The following is a 17,500-nucleotide window of genomic DNA, read 5'->3' on the forward strand; positions in this document are numbered from 1 at the left end:
CTGAAGAACAACATCAGGTGTACCAAACACACTGATTGGACACTGACAGCCAGGATCAGAGGGACACTCGTGTAGTTGCTGGACACAGAGAGGGACACGTCCCTGATGTCCTATCAAATTCTAGAGGGAGTGTAGAGGACAGTGTCCGTCCACCTCTCAGTGAGGACACACAGTGACACAAACTCAAAGAGGGTCCTTAGTCACTCTTTCTGATCCTTCATCACATCCAGGACGGAAGCAGGACGACGTCACACTGCTGTCCAGATGTGAGAGGACATCCTGTCTGCTGCTGAGGACCGTCCTCGTCTTCGTTTATTAGCTGGAAGCACCTGCTGCCTCTGACCACCTGAACAAAGCTCCTCTGTAATCTGCCCGATCGATGCTGTCCACCTCCGCGGCAGCTCGTCTGCACACATCCAGGAGATTAAGGTCTCCTGATGGTGGTGGGGGGGGGGGGGGGGGGGAGGACGGAGGTGGTACATGAGTTTCCAGTGTGTGTTGGATGCTGCTGAAACGATCAGTGGACAGAGAAATGAAGCTGATGAGTGAAAGTAGGAGGAGGACGAGCTTCAGAGGGGCTGGACAGAGTCCATCACGGGTCCAGACGGCAGACAGTGTCCTCTGCTCTGCAGCAGCCATGCAGCGTTTAGCCTCTGTTAGCTCAGGCAGACACAGCTAGCGACTAGCTACAAGAGAGAAGATCAGCTTCTTGAGCTGATGAGTTTCTGAGGTGTGCTAGCAGCCACATGCTAACATGTTAGCATGTTCACAGAACCTCTCGAGCTCGGACGCTCATCTTCCTCGTAGCTCTTTGGTCTTCCTTGTAGCTCTTTGTTGGATTAAATGATGAAACTCATGAGAGCAAAACGTCACAGCTGCTAGCGTGTTAGCATGTTAGCTGTTAGCGTGTTAGCTGTTAGCTGAACAGCAGAAGATCAGCCGTTTCCTTTGTGTTTTAGATGCTGAGACGTTTCTTCTTCTCAGAAACAGGAAAACAGTGTCATTCTAACATCTGCTTTGTTTCTGGTCAGACTCAGTGGATTTAAATAAAATCGTTTTCTTTGCTGCTCGCGCTGCTCATGAACGCTTGTCTCGTTTGAACGCTGTCGTCCTTTTCCTCCTTTCCTCCTCACTCGTCTTCCTCCTCTTCTTCCTTTATTCCATCGTTTAGTTCAGTTCAGTTTTCAGTTTAGTTCAGTTCAGTTTTTTTGTCTTTTATCTTTTATTTAATGAATAAAGGATCTCGTTTTAAATAACTGTATTTTCTCTGTTTGCTCGCTGATCTGCAGCTTCGTCATTACGACTGATTTCATTAGTGGAACATTTCTTTGAATTAATGATAATGTGGAGGGAAAACTGCGTGTGTGCGTGTGCATGTGTGTGTGTGTGCGTATGTGTGTGTGTGCGTGCGTATGTGTGTGTGTGCGTGCGTATGTGTGTGCTCAGCTGAATATGATAATGAGTCTCCTGTGTGCAGCAGCGAGCTGTCTCTCAGCTCTGTCCTCTGTCCTCTCATCCGGCTCCAGCATCAGCAGCTGCCAGCACATGGCGTCCATCCCATAATAACTGCAAACATTTGTCCACTCAGAGTCCAAACACAGTCCGTCCTCTCATTCCCACTGACTGTCCCTGAGACATTAACCATGCTGCTTTACAACGTGGCCAAAAGTGTGTAGACGGCTGAGCGTCCCCTCCTCATGTGTCCGTCTTTGGACCAGATGTTGGACGTTCAGCCGGCAGAGCGTCTCTGAGGTCCAGCTCACGGCCGGCGGTGCTGGAAGAGGTCGAGGTCTGAAACTGGAAGTGTTTACGGTGCCAGTTCATCCAACACACTGGGGACATTTTCAGGACGTTTTAGGACAGGTGTGGATGTCTGCTGAATGTGAGGACATGTTCAGACACTTCTTTTTAGAAAGGGAGGACGTTTTTTGGACATTTTAGGGAACATGAAGACAATTAATGGACGATGTGCATTTGGAGGACTCCGTCTCCGGGCCGGGGGTCCACTGGGTCCCTGAAGATTTGGAGCTAAGAGGAGCAAAGCAGGAGGAGACGGATGAGGACAGTCAGAGGAAAGACAGGAGGACGGGAGCGAGCGTAGAAACAGGACATCAGTCAGAGAGGACAAGCTGTCTTCAGGAAACTGTCCCATCGTCTCATTTCCAGACGTCTGCACTCAAACTGGACCAAGACTCGTCTTCTCTGCTGATGCTGTCTTTTGTTTGGCAGATACGTCCCACGCTGCCTTCCTATTGGCTGCTCCTCATTAACCTCCTCGTTAGCTCCGCGCTCGTCAGCTGAGGTGATTAAAGACCTGCTGAACCCGTTTTAATGAAACACTCTTAATGAAGCCGTCTGCGGTCGGACGCTTTGGAGAAACAGACACTGAGGGTCTCGACACTAATCAGCTGTTTATGTCCCACAGCCAATCAGAGTGAAGAGTTTCTGCTGAGTCATGACAACATGGATGGAGACCAACTCTGGAAAGTTTCTCTGGAGGAAAGTTTTGCACTTTTTGTTCAGTTTGTCTGTTTTTAGCTCCACCAGCAGCTCGGACCTGCGGTCAGACTGAAAATGGACTGACATCATCATCATCATCATCATCATCATCATCATCTTTTCTGATGTCCAGGAAATAATGGCTGCCATTACAAGTCAAACACACGACAGAGTGTCTGAGTTTGTTCCAGCTGCTGCCCTCGTGCTCTCTTTAACAAACGCTGACCTTTTGATTGACACCTCACTTGACCAATCAGGACCTTCCATCTCATGTCCACAGCTGATAATAGCCAGCAAGAGTCTGTGTCACCAGGAAGTGCCTCGTTCTTCTCTTCAGTGTGAAGATCGAGCCAGTTGCAACCGATCGTTCAGACGACTGACGCTTCAAACAGCCAATGAAATTCTGAAGATTTGCTGCTTCAGTGGGTGATTTACAGCCAGATCAAGGAATTCAGCGCAACAAGAGAAATTAGTTTGAAGTGTTCATTCTGCTGCTTCCTGCTTCACACTGAGGCCTCATTCAGACTGTCAGCGCCCACCAGATTAACCAATCACAAAGCCAGAGCAAGTCTAGAAAACAGCACTGAGGGCAGAGGACAGGTAGCTGTCCTGCAGCCTAACAGCCAATGAGATTAGCTCGATGGCTTCCCTTTGAGCAGTGAACACGTCAGCTGAAGAAGCTGACGTTCAAACATCTGATGACCTTTAGCAGGTTCTCCTTCTCCTGATGGCTTCGACTCAAACAGGCCAACATATTGGTGTTAGCATGTTAGCGTCTATCAGATTAGCAGCTACATTTTTTTGCTTTCTCCATTTTAACACTGAAAAATACAAAGATGGGTTTTCAACGACAGGAGGAGCAGCCGGTTCACTGGAAGCAGGAGATGAGGCTGGAACTCCAGACGGATTAAAACCACGAACCAGAACAGGCGATGCTAAAATCAAACCTCCACGACAGACTAACTGAGTCCGCTGTCAGAAAATCTCCAGATCTACATCCAAGAAAGCAACACTTTCACTTCCGGTTTCCTGTTTTTCTCAGGTGTCTTTTTACAAGGTGAGCGACAGCAGAAGAAGAGACATCAGTTACTGGAGGTCCGTCAGGCTGCAGGACAGAAATGATCGTGTGCAATTTAGGATTTCAGCCTCTTAATGAGCAAACAGTGACGGACAGGAGGTCCGGTCACGTGGTCCTGGTCTGCAGTGAACCGGCTGGAGGACGGTCAGACGGCGGTCATCGGAGCTGTCAGCTGTGAAGCTCATTAAGCTCTTTAAGTGCTCAAAGTTTACCTGAACTTTGGTCCAGAAGAAGAAACTTGAGAACAGCTGACTGACAGGTGAAGCTGCTGCTGCTCACACCTGTGCACATTTAGAAAGAGACGTTCAGTGAAACTAGGCCAGAGGTGAGGTGAGATAAAGGAAGTGATGAGCAGAAATCAATAAGTCATCTCTATGAGAGCCGGCCGGCTGCCGGCGTCTGACAGATATGAATGAGACTGAAGCTTCCTCGCGTTCACGCCGAGCTCGAGCTGTGGTTCATCTTCTGAGCGGCCTCTCAGGCTGCCGCCACACTGAAATCCTTCATTTCCTGAGTGAGTTTGAACGCATCATTTCTCCTGTCAGACCTGTTATTGTTCTCGAGGTGTTCAGTACGAACCTTAAAGAGCTGCAGCGACTGAATGAGCAGCTCGTTATTCACTCGTTAAAGCTGATTCAAAGACGATGAAACAGAACGAAGGTGTCATTGATGACAGGCTGCTGATCCGATTCCTTATCCATAGAGTCTCTGCAGGCCGGTGCTGTCCAGGGCTGAAGGGGACACCTCAGACCATGGACTGGATGAAGTCACTAAATGGACGTTGTGTTCAGAATCTCAGGACGTGAATACTTTGAAGGATTTTGTCTTTTTGTCCCCTTTTCAAAACAAAAGTGTGAACGCCACTGTGGAAGCTGGACCCGGATGATGAGCTGTATGTGAGCTTAACCTTAGCTTGTGCTAGCTTAACCTTAGCGTGTGTTAGCTTAACCTTAGCTTCTGTTATCTTAATGTTAGCAAGTGTTAGCTTAATGTTAGCTTTTGTTCAGCCTTAGCTTGTGTTATCTTAACATTAGCTTGTGTTAGCTTAACATTAGCTAAACCTTAGCTTGTGTTAGCTTAATGTTAGCTAAACCTTAGCTTGCATTAGCTTAACATTAGCTTGTGTTAGCTTAATTTTAGCTAAACCTTAGCTTTTGTTATCTTAACCTTAGCTTGTGTTAGCTTAATGTTAGCTAAACCTTAGCTTGTGTTAGCTTAACCTTAGCTTAGCATCAGCCTGCTCTGAGTCATTTCCATCTACTAATTGATCAGCTGAGCGTCCATCAGGAAAAATGAGAAAAACGTTTCTCCGGCTCTTTGAAAACTCGTCCTTCTTGAATTCTGCTGCTTCGATCTTCCACCACAAAGCGACTGACACACTCAGAGGTTACTGATAAAACTTTTATTAGAATTCAGTTTGTCATTGTTTGGCACACAATACTGCATGTTAACACAACGACAAGTCATGTGACCCAACACCTGCACATTCCCTCCAATGACAAATCCACGTGTGCGACGGAGGTGAAGAGAAAGAACACATTAAGAAGGACGCTCTGAGATCAGCAGCACAAACCATGAACAGGACCAGAGTCTGACTTTAAAGACTGTTTACAGTCCAAAGACGGGACATTAACCCGAAACACAAACAGAAAAATACTGATCTTATTATCACACGACACCGCTGAGCCAACGCGCACCGATAAGTCACTGACTGAGCATGTATGTCCGAATCATCTGATTCATGACGTTTTCTTCTGTGGTCAGTCAGGAGCAGTGTGGAGGTTCATCAGGTACCTGAACTGTGGTTGGTCTGACTGACACTCCCTCTGTCCTCACCTGAACATCCCATAATTATCAGGCTCGCGTGCTGAACAAAGCTAAACCTTTAAAGCTAGCTGAAAAAAAAGCTAGCTGACAGCTTGTAATGATGTTCTCAGTGGAAGAAGACTAAGTAAATTAACAAACAAACAAACCATCGTTTCCCGAAGGTGTCATGAGGTGTTGTCACTGTCCACCACAGCAGACGACGTCCAACAACACATCAGCTGTCCAGCGCTAGCTTTCATTGCTGGTTTGTTGGATTGAGCCATTTTTGGCTAACATGGTGAAAATGTGACTGAATGCCAACAGTGAAAGACAAGCCAGAGGACAGAGACGGACAGAGGTGGCCAGACATGGACAGAGACAGGCAGAGGTGGACAGACATGGACGGAGACAGACAGAAATGGACAGGTGTTGGGCACACAGGAACCAGACTATCACCATCACCATAACACTGTCCAGAGACACTCAGGTTGTGCTTTAATATCTACTCACACTTTTGCATCCACAGGCGAACATGCTGGAGTAGAAGAGCCCGTCGGCGGGAACATTGTAAACATCATCGTATTATTCACGGCCAGGAAACAGAAAGCACGAGGACGGCGGTCCTGCGTGGACATCTGCATGCAAAACAACAGTTCATGCATCTGCCGGCCTTCAGAAAGCAGCAGAGGATGCAGACGTCAGTGAAGGCAGCTCGTTTACTGAAGATCCAAAACGCTTGAACGTACCAACTTTAGCAAATTTAGCAAAATCTCCACAAACTCTTAGAAAAACAAACCAGAAGGGGAGATACATTCCTTCATCGGCCGCTTCCCCGCCCGTCATGCTGTCTGCAGGGAAGCAGCGTCTGGATTGGTCGCTGTGGTGCGTTCGTGTGCTTTTCACGTCCGTTAAAAACACTCCTGAAGGTTACGATCGGCTCAGCCTCTGCATGCACAGCAGACGTTAAAAGTGCTACAGCTAGCATTTACACATGGAGCCTCAGCAGGACCACGACGGAGACGACAACAAGCGCTTCTCATTTCCCAGAAGCCTCTCTGCTTCCTACGATGTGTCCATGTAACGTGTAATTCAAGGTAGAAAAGGTCAGACTCGTGAGTCTCTACGTCACTGGACGACTGAAGACGTGGCTGCAGGTGTTGTGTCTCACAACACGTCCAGGTGGAGCGGGCGGTGCTGGAACGGTGATGGAGTGACTACTGGCAGGCCGAGCTGGGAGCTGTGGTCACATGCTGATGCTCTCCAGCCAAAGTGGTTCAGCAGGCTGTCTGACTGGTTACCAGTCTGCTCACCGCTGGACAGAAAACTAGCTAGCTCGGTCGCTAACCTCATGAGAAATGCTGGCAGTGTAAACTATCAGACGGTGGAAACAGCCTCCTGACCGCTGCACTCATCCAGTCCCTGATTGGTCGACATCAGAGCTCACCTCGCAGAAGCTCTGCAGATTAACTGTGTCTCTGTAATCCAACTGGTCACCTGCTGAGTCAGCTCTCACTGTAAACATCAATGCAAAGGACAGACAGAGACACACCTGCTGGTCTTCGAGGTGCTGCATAGGTAACAGATGTAATGTCTGCGAATATCAAACCCTGCTTTTCTACTAAGCACAACTTGATGGACACACCGGCAGCATGTGGACGCTCCTCACTGCAGGCTGACAAAGTGTCTTTCATGAGGACAAACACTGTTTGCTGTACTATGGGTTGGACAGACACTTCTCAGCTTCTTGTCCTACCTGTCACCGCAGGTCCACCGTCAGCACAGACTTCATACGATGCAGAGAAATCTGACTTGACGTTTCCCCTGCGAGAGCATCCTAACTGCCACCCCTGTGTCCAGCGTCCAATCTCTACTCTTAAAAGACGAGGACAGGAAATGAAAGCTGGTCCTGGTGTGAAGTGCAGAGCAGAGGCTTGTGTGTCTACAGTGATCACATGACCGTCTGAAACGAGGCTTTCATCATGCTAAAATGCTGCGTGTAGCACCTTTAACATCCGCATTAACACAGAACAAAAGACAGTAAACATTGTGGTGGGCGCAGGAGGACACGTCCTCAGGGGCCAAACGGCCTGGAAGACTGGTACTCGCTGGGCACTTTGGGCTTGATGCCCTTGCTGTTGTAGTAGTCAACCACCTGGTTGGGCACCTCTGCTAGGACGGTCTTAGCCAGAGCAGCCGGAGACGCCTGAAGGGAAGGAAGAGACAGAGGACACATCGATCAAACGCACACCAGCTGCACATCAAAGTGTTCATGTCTTAACGTGTTGGCATGGAAACGAAGAACATGGCACGTTCCTTTTGAAGGACCATTACGGTGATTCACCGTGAACCACCTGTACTTCACCTGTACTTCACCTTTACTTCACCTTTACTTCACCTGTACCTCACCTGTACTTCACCTTTACTTCACCTTTACTTCACCTGTACCTCACCTGTACTTCACCTTTACTTCACCTTTACTTCACCTGTACTTCACCTTTACTTCACCTGTACTTCACCTTTACTTCACCTGTACCTCACCTGTACTTCACCTTTACTTCACCTGTACTTCACCTTTACTTCGCCTGTACCTCACCTGTACTTCGCCTGAACCTCACCTGTACCTCACCTGTACTTCACCTTTACTTCACCTGTACTTTGCCTTTACTTCACCTGTACTTCACCTTTACTTCACCTGTACCTCGCCTGTACCTCACCTGTACTTCGCCTGTACCTCACCTGTACCTCACCTGTACTTCACCTTTACTTCACCTGTACTTTGCCTTTACTTCACCTTTACTACACCTGTGATTCACCTGTCCTTCTGAGGCTCTCTGCCTGTTGACTAAAGGACTTTCAGTATTTTGAGGGTCTGGCTCACTCCTGAGGGGAAAATGGAGTCTTGTTCTGGACCGTTGTGGTTCACAGGAAGCTGATCCATCATCCAACCGTCATCGACGATCACGAGCTCAGAGCAAAGACCACAAGAAGCATCAGCTGAAACGAGTTTCCCCTGCAGGGTGTCTGTTTCCACCTGAGCTCAGACATTCAGAGGGAGTTTGACACTGGAGCTGAGTCCAGGTGGTTCGGGCACCTGATCAGGGTCAGGTTGCACTTCTCACTGGGTTTGGGAACACCTCATGCTCCTCCAGGAGGAGCAGGAAAAGGCTGGTGGGAAGAGGGACATCTGGACCACCTTTGCTTTCCAGTCGGTGTCTTTGGGGGACACGTCAGTCCGAGGCCGGCAGCGTTACAGATGCTTTCTCTCCTGCTCTCAGGAGGACGAATCCTTCACCTTTCGTCTAAAGGTCGTACTCTTCGTCCTGCGGCTCCACCCAGAGGACAGACTTCATGTTGTGTCGTGTAATAAAGTGACAGTAAACAGTTTAGACGTCACTGACTAACAAACTGTCTTCCAGATTAGATTTCTGTCCACATCAAACATAATGAGCGTCGCGGTTTGGCTCTGGAGAGCTCTGAAAACCGTTTGTGCTCGCCGTGAGGCACGACGACGACGACGTGCCTCCGACACAAAATACATAAAACTGACTGAACCTTGATGGCGATGGATTATTGTGTGCAGCAGTTTATTTTCATAGAATGTGAAATGAGTGAAAGTCTGCAGGGAAATCAAAGCGGTCGTTAAAAAGGATCAGCAATAAAGTGGAAACGCTAACGAGGAGAAGGGATAACAGAAGGATCTCGTCCTCGTAGACCTTCAAACACGCACGTGAACATACGAAGAGCGCGGCGTGATGAAGACTGCGGTGTGTTCCTCTCTTCTTCTTCTGTGGTGGCTCCTTTGGGAGCAGCAGCAGCTGTACTTGAAGTGTCAGTCAAAGCTGCTCGTCTCTGCCTCGTTGGCTGCCGTCAAATGAAAATGGCCAAAAGACAGAAAGCCTCATTCATCCCGCTGATTAAACCTGAGGGGGGGGGGGGGTAACCCGAGCTGGAAACGAGCCAGAGCAAGCAGAGGATAAATCTTCACTGTAGTTTACAGTCTGTAACCTTCAGACTTGCTAAAGACTGAAAATTCATTTGAGAGGAATAATAATGTCTCCCCTCAGATCAGCTGGCAGATTGTCTCCCCGTCTCCCCTCTTAAAGGGTGGAAACTCATTTCTTCAATAACGCCACGCTCTCCTCGTCTCCTCCTCCTCCTCCTCCAACACGCTCCGATCTTTATTAAAAACACTCTTTCTCTTCTGGGCTTATTGCTTTCCTTACACTCCACAGTCCTCCACTTACTGTCAGTTATACTGCCCTCGCTGAATAACGCTCCATCAAGGTGAGACCTTTCCCCACCTGCCGCCCATATTTACAGGCTTTTAGCTGTGGACGACAGAACGGAGCAGAAACATCAGTGCTTTACATCAGCAGCTAGAACCGGAAACGTCCAGTCAGATGAAAAGAGGAGAAGCAAAGAAAGTTTGAAGGACGACGTGCAGGTAAAGCAGAGGTAAGAGGAAGCCGGCGAGACTAAATCTGAGCCGTAAGAACAGATTTCTGTAAAATCATCACAGCCTTTTGAATGACATCATCGGCTCGGGGACGACTGATGGACTCAGGAAGTGATTCTCTAACGTGTCCACCTCACACCGATGTCGCTGTTGTCTGCAGTTTTCATTGGTTAATGTGCTTCTTCACAGCGTATCAGAGCCTCACAGAGGCTTTTATTATGAAGCAGCTGCAGGAAATGCATCAAATCCTTTTTCCCAAATCTGAAGTTGTCTTCACATCCAGTTTTGGGAGATGAAGGTTTTCCACACGGTGTGTCAGCTGCTTATGAGAGCGTGGAGCAGCGGTCGTCCTCATGGTCAACGTCCAGCAGACGTTAAAACGTCCATCTGTGAGTCCGATCAATAACTCTGGGTTAGTTATTAGAAGATAATCAAACTGCACTGAGCTCCATGAATCATTCATGCACGCACTTTTCATTGGTTCAGTTCAGAACCTCCAACCAGAAGGCTGCGGGTTCAAACCCACCGGCCGGCGTCCTCTGCCGTCCAAACACTGCCTGATCAGCTGACTGATCAGCTGACTGATCAGCTGACTGATCAGCTGCGTCCTGTCCACTTCCTAACTAGTTTTCAGCTCTGCTGGTTAAACGTCTGATATTCTGCACGCAGAGAAACGTTTACGATGACATAACAGCGCAGTCGCCGTGACGTCGCTGAGTATAAACAAAGGTCTTTGTCAATAAAGTTCACCTTCTTCAAGAGCAAAGTAAAGAGCTACGACTCACGTGTTTGAAGTTGCGGAAGGGGACGAACTGGACGATGTCCCGGAGGACGGGCTCCCCTTTGGGCGACCGCAGGATTCCGTCGTCGCCGTCCAGCATCTGCATGTCGCTGAAGTCGGCGTTCCCGATCCCGACGATGATGACGGACATGGGGAGGTGGGAGGCCTGGACGATGGCCTCCCTCGTGTCGGCCATGTCGGTGATGACGCCGTCCGTCAGGATCAGCAGGATGAAGTATTGCTACGAGACGGAGAATGTAAACATGAGAGCTGTCCGTCAGAGGATGTCTTCAGAGCGGATCAGAAACTCTAAATCTGTCCAATCAGATTACTGAACCTTCAATGGAAACACAGACGTCAGCATCGTTTGTCAGGTCAAAGGTCATTTCCTGATCTTTTCAGTTTTAGCTTCAGAAACCAATTTCACGTCTTTGACTGTTAAAAACGAACCTGACCATAAACTAACGTGTCTCAGGAGTCTGTCTCTGTTTGTCTTTTTTGCTCACGGCGGTGGTTTGTTTAAGTCCTGTCATTCGCTGGCGGACGGCGGCGGTGATGAAGGGTATCTGACCAATGACCAACGAACGGGTCTCACCATGGCCTCTTTGGTGTGGAGCTCCTGCGAGGCGGACTGGGCGACCTTCTGGATGATGGGGGCGATGTTGGTGGGACCGTAAAGCTGCAGCTTGGGGAGGCAGGCCTGGTAGGCCTCCACCACGCCCTGGATACCTGACAGGACAGACATGGACAAACCCTTCAGCGGACATTTGGTCCACTTGTGTCAGAAGAATCCAAAACATCACAGGTTCTGTCAAACTAGACAATCGCCATGTTGTCCTCCAGGTTCCTGAACACAAAATCACTTCAAGCAGAGAAAAAGGTTCAAGGAGCCTGAGAAAGACTCTGAGCCTCCGGACGAGTCCTCAGGTTCACCTCAGGACCAGCTTAGACCAGCAGGCGGCTCGGAGGCAGCAGGGATGTGATTCAATGTGTGAAGGTCAGCGACAACGCCATCTCCTTCACACACACACACACACACACACACACACACACACACACACACACACACACACACACACACACACACACACACTCTTAATTAAGAATGTCTGTGTTGAAGTGTCTCTCTGAGCTGATCAATGACCTTTAGCACCCGAGAGGGCGAGAGACCTTCAGCCAAACAGAGTCCGTCTCTCTCTCTGACCCAATAAAGAGACATGGAGTGAGCAGCATGGACCAGGGGGACAGAAGCAGCCCGGCTCCATCGAAAGAGGACAAAACACCCTTTCCAGTAACAACAAGCCCGACGGACATGTTGCATCTTTCAAGCTAACAAGCTAGCATGCTGTAGTCAGCTGGTTTAGTTCAGAGCAGGTTTAGGACAGATAGCTTTGATGCTAACTCCTAAACCAGGACTCCTTGCTAGAAATGTGCAGGCTAAGTTAGTGTTTGTGAATGCGCCCCCTGGTGGATGCAAACTCCACCTGGTTTCACTTCATAACAAACACGTAGAGCAACAAAGGAGGCAGATGATGGCCGACGACCTGCGGCGATGAAGATAAAGATGGACGTCACCGTCTTGGCATAACGTGAGCAATCCCGATCGCAGCAGCTTTTCCTGTTCTTCGCTTTCGTCTGACGCTGGGTGAAACAGCATTAGCTTAGAACTAGCCGCTATGTGGCGCTAGCTTGGAGTTAGCTTCCAGGTCCAGTCTGACCAGAGGTCATCAAACAGCGGCCTGCAGGTGAGTAACGGCTCCGGGTTAATTGTTCTGGATTGAGCCAGTTTCCGGGTCACTGCAGGTCAGGAGACTGAGGCGCCACCAGCACAACTCAACAGTGATCAATACGATCAATACGAGGCTGCGATCAGGAGGGACGGCGGGGGAATTTCAATTATCTGCCTCTTTTGTGAATGTGTTCCTCGTGTGTTCGTCTGGAGAAAGAGAAACCGTTGTTGAATAAAACTGAGAGAGGATGTTTTCTTTTCCTCGTTCGACTCTCTGACTGATCAAATGTTGAAGGATTAAAGCACGCTTGGCCCGAGGCTGCCAGCGCTCAGCCCTTTAATGCTGGAGACTGAAATCCCCCAGCGGCTTCTATTTTGGTTTTTAATTTCTCTGTTTTGGACCCATTTTCTTTTGATGTCCTTTCTTAACTCAATATGTGGTCATTAAACTAAACGTACTGTGTTACTTTGCAGTGTGAACTGGCTGTTCAGACCAGTTTAACGTCTCACGGCAGGAAGTGTTCAATGTTCTCTTTGCTAATGTAACTGGTCGTCCTGGATTCAGTTTAACGGTGGTGAAGTGACAGAATCTGCTCTGTGACAGACATGGACGTCCAGAAGGACAAAGACAGAAGGGAGAGACAAACGTGGTCTCCAGGGGGTGTCAGAGAGTCAGTGTGAGGTCATTATCTCTGATATCCAATCAGAATAAACCAAAACCAGGATGATCCACTAAGAAATCAGAGAACAAAGACGATTCAGGACTTTTTCTTCAGTATCACAGTGACGACGTGATGGTTGTCTATACGTCAGCCACGAGTACACTGCTAACAGGAGCTGCTAACAGGAGCTGCTAACAGGAGCAGCTAACAGGAGCAGCTAACAGGAGCTGCTAACAGCAGCAGCTAACAGGAGCTGCTAACAGGAGCAGCGAACATGAGCTGCTAACAGGAGCAGCTAACAGCAGCAGCTAACAGGAGCAGCTAACAGGAGCTGCTAACAGCAGCAGCTAACAGCAGCAGCTAACAGTCTGACTGAGTGTAAACAGTGAAAAGCTGAAATGTTGCAGCAGCACTTCTGATGAGCTTTAACAGGTCTTTTCTGCTGTCTGTGGTCACATGGTTCTCCAACAGGTCCTCATGTTGGTGTTAACGTGTTTCCATCCATCAGATCAGAAACAACCGTTTAGATTTCTCCCATTTTCATGCACAAGCTAAATTTTACACTGAGCTGATAATTGAAACTACAGGAGGACCATCCAGGTGGAAGTAAAGACGACTCGCATGAGCTCCGGACTGAGGAGACATCCAGTCACTTCCTGTGTGGACATGATGTACCACCCAGAAAGATCTGCTGCTGCACGAAGCACGTCGAGCAACAGGAAACAGCACTCTGTCAACACTGTTGACAGCAAACAAAGTGCTCCAGCAGAGCATGATGGGAAATGTGGGCTGTCGCTATGGCTACAGCTCTCAGCAAACTGGATGCAAAAGTTTGTGTGTGTGTGTGTGTGTGTGTGTGTGTGTGTGTGTGTGTGTGTGTGTGTGAGAGAGAGAGAGATTAAACAGCTGCAGAGAGCGAATCAGCTGAGACGTGAGAGAAAACACAAGTCTGATAAGTTTGTCAGCAAATTCTGTCAAACCAATCATAAGGCTGGATGACGTTGCCATGGAGACCAGGTAAGGCTGAAGTGGGGGTAGATAGGCTTATTATTATAAACCGTAATATAACTCATATATAACGTCATGCTATCGTAATCAATCTCAGATTGTCTCTGAAGCCGGACACAAAGACAGAAGCCTGTGATGTCGTCAGCTCCTTCGTCATCGCGGGCTTCAGGCTGACGGTCTTCCTCTGACCCGCAGCCTCGTCATCATCGAAATAATTCTCACATCAAAGACTCAAACTTCTGAGGCTCGCGAGCAAATTCTGTTTTTATTCAGAGAGAAGAAGAAATCAAAGCACCTACCTGCGCACTCCGGGTTCTCCTCATTAAAATTCACGGCAAAGTCATGGGAGACCTGCGGGGGGGTGGGGGTGGGGGGTGGGGAATACAGGAAGTCTGTTTGATCTGTGCATCAAAAAAAGAAATGGCTTCAACAATGAAAGAAGGAGCCTCTCATCACATCTTTTTGTTTTCCTTTTCTTCTTCTTGACATCAGTCTGACTACCCCCCCCCCCCCCCCCCCCCCCTTATTAAAAGAAACAACCACACTCACAGTACAGACGACCACCACCCGTCCCTCATGACAGGGAGGGGACACTGGGGCAGGACGTGTCAATCACTGCATGCTACATTCACATCGTGATGAAAAGACGAGGATACGTCAGTCATTAGAGCTGAAGCCATGAAGGCAGCATTTCTGACAGAAAGCGGCAGAATCAGAGCCGTCTTTGAACGCACCGTGAGTTTGTTAAATGTAGGAAATGTAACAGAAGAAGAATAAAGTCTGTGAACTGACTCGGTAACAGTTAGCATTAACTAACGCCACACGCTGCTGCTCCAGCCAGACCAGCAACAGAAGCTCTGCATGTGTTTTCACTGATGACCTTTGACCCCTGCTCTTTGAACAATGTGAAAATGCAGTCTGCACTTGGATGGAGATAATCATGCTTTTATTATAGAGCGTGATGTGAATGCAGCATCAGACGAAGTGATGGGGGGGGGACAACTCAACCAGCAGCACCGCAGGGTGCTAATCACCGGCGTCTGGCAGGAGCTGCCTCATGCTCTCCATAGCCCCCCCCGCCCCCCCCCCCCCCCCCCCCGCTGACAGAGAGCATGCTGGGAGAGACGGCGAGCCGAGCAGTTAAATTACCTTGTAGTCAGGAGGGATCTGAGCCCCGAAGCCGAACGCTGGGAACATTTTGTCACTGTGAAGAAAGAAACACAGAAAGGTCTCAGGGTGAAAAGGAAAAGAGAGGCGGGAGGAGGGTTTGTGATTGGCTGCCAGCAGGAGCTAATGAGCGCATTCAGACCGCCGCTACTTCACAACAAAGCAGAGAAATTACCTGTGATTGGCTGTGGGAGTGTTCGTGGAGAGGACAGGTGATGACTTCCTGCTCAGATCATTCCAGTGAAGCACACTGTCCTCTCCGGTTAGACGGGACCTTCTTTCATGTTCAAACTGTTGGCGGCGCTCTTTCTGTGGAGCTCATGAGCCAAAGGACGCGACTCACCTTTGACAGGTTAAAATGTCCAACAGCTTGTTTTCACACATTGCTCACAGATCGCTCACACACCATTCACACATCGCTCACACACCGTTCACACACCGCTCACACATCGCTCACACATTGCTCACAGATCGTTCACACATCGCTCACACATCATTCTTACATTGCTCACACATCGTTCACGCATTGCTCACACATCGTTCACACACCACACATCGTTCACACATCGTTCACACACCACACATCGTTCACACACCACACATCGTTCACACACCACACATCGTTCACACATCGTTCACACACCACACATCGTTCACACATTGCTCACAGGTGGTTCTGAATAAATCATCTAGTGACAGAGCTGGAACAGACAGTACATTCACAATATAACCTGAAGGTTATTGGCTGCTGCTGTCGAGCTACTCCTCCTTTCCTGAATGGACTCATCTGATTGGCTGCTGTGTTACGTCGGGCTCAGGTGTAGACTGACCTGTCGTAGTCCTGGCAGATCTCTCCCACGGCCACCAGAGCCTTCAGGTACTCGTTGGGCTGGTACGGGTGGATGTAGTGCAGCGAGCAGCTGTTACGAGGATCTCCGTTAGAGGCTGTGAAGTCGATGGCTACCTGGAGACATGACAGCCAATCAGAGAGCAGCATCAGACCAGTTAGCTTTAACCTTCTACATATCCCACGGATGTGAAAGGATACATGCTTGTGCTACGTCTCATTCACTTCAACTGAAGCCTGAATCCAAGCTCACAGTTTCCCATTGGTCTGTGAACTGGCCTGGTTGGCCAATAATCTCAATCAGCCCGCCTACCTACCTACAGAGTCACCTAGCTTACAGCTAGCTCCTCTATCTTACTGGTATCTTAGCTATCTTACAGCTACAGTTGTTCAATGATGTAAAATGTTAGCGCTGATGCTAACCTATCAGTATGATGCAGCAGAGAGATGCAAACGATTTTTCATTTGTCGGCCTGGAGCTCATATAAGTCTGTCAAAGCGTGCAGCCCACAGCGACGTTAAACAAAATCATCTCTTATGCTCCAAACAGCACCGCGATATAAGCTACCTTTTTGCTGAATTTGGAAATATAAATAGATGTAAACAGGAACAAATATCATTCAGCTGTGCCGTCCCTGAAGGCACTTCAGGAAACGCTGGTTTGTAAATGAATTGTTTGTCTGAAAAACAAGAAGAAAGAAGCAGTTTCTCTTGCTTTTGGTCGACTGAACTAAATAAGCTGCAGTCAGAGTTTCCTCTGGAGACGACAAACACACGTCTGATTCGACACAGCGCCGCAGAGACAAACACACCTGTGTGTTTCCTCTGCTCGTCCTGAGCTGAAGCCTGTTTACACCTTCAGTGACTTCCTGAGCCTCCTGGCCATGAAATGACTCTGGATTCATTCAATACAGAGAAGAGGAGCACGTCTCGTCCTTCTTCTGCTGACTGACTCGCAGCTTGAAGGAAAGCGTCTTCTGCCCGGCGATGCTGATTAAACTCTGGTAGCTCGGCTGTGTGTGTGAAGACATGCAGCTTTGTTAACGGCGTGTTGTTAACAGCAGGAGGACGCTGAGCCACACAGTGTTTGTGTCGCTGACGGACTGATGGAGGAAGCTGCAAGCAGTCAGAAGTGGAAGTTCCCACAAATAAAGTCAGTTTTCCACTGAGTTACAGAAAGTCGAGGTGTATCCCAGCTTGCACTGGGAGGTTTCCTGTCCATTTAACACAACGACAATCTGACATGACTTTATATGAACTGTGGTTAAGAAACTTCAACATCTGCCATCGAGCCTTCAGCTGAATACCTGTCTGCTCTGTTTGAGTCAAACCAACGACGCTAACCATGAGCTCTGCTAACCGTGATTAAAGCTAACCATGAGCTCTGCTAACCATGAGCTCTGTTAACCATGAGTTAAGCTAACCATGAGCTCTGCTAACCATGAGCTCTGCTAACCATGAGCTCTG

At 48.6% G+C, this 17,500-nt stretch overlaps 1 protein-coding gene across 1 annotated transcript in view; it reads right to left on the reverse strand.

Moving 5' to 3' along the window:
• Positions 1-4,966: 4,966 nt before the first annotated feature.
• cpne4a (copine IVa) overlaps positions 4,967-17,500 on the reverse strand; it is a 43,296-nt gene continuing 30,762 nt past the window's right edge. The window contains exons 11-16 of the mRNA XM_070965976.1: positions 16,017-16,150; positions 15,169-15,223; positions 14,319-14,370; positions 11,216-11,349; positions 10,625-10,861; positions 4,967-7,586 (exon numbers count right to left, since the gene is read on the reverse strand). Coding sequence (XP_070822077.1) covers positions 7,455-7,586; positions 10,625-10,861; positions 11,216-11,349; positions 14,319-14,370; positions 15,169-15,223; positions 16,017-16,150 — 744 coding nt within the window. The 3' untranslated portion in view covers positions 4,967-7,454. The remainder of the gene's footprint in view (positions 7,587-10,624; positions 10,862-11,215; positions 11,350-14,318; positions 14,371-15,168; positions 15,224-16,016; positions 16,151-17,500) is intronic.

Source organism: Chaetodon trifascialis, chromosome 7, assembly GCF_039877785.1.
Source record: "Chaetodon trifascialis isolate fChaTrf1 chromosome 7, fChaTrf1.hap1, whole genome shotgun sequence".
NCBI lineage: Eukaryota > Metazoa > Chordata > Actinopteri > Chaetodontiformes > Chaetodontidae > Chaetodon > Chaetodon trifascialis.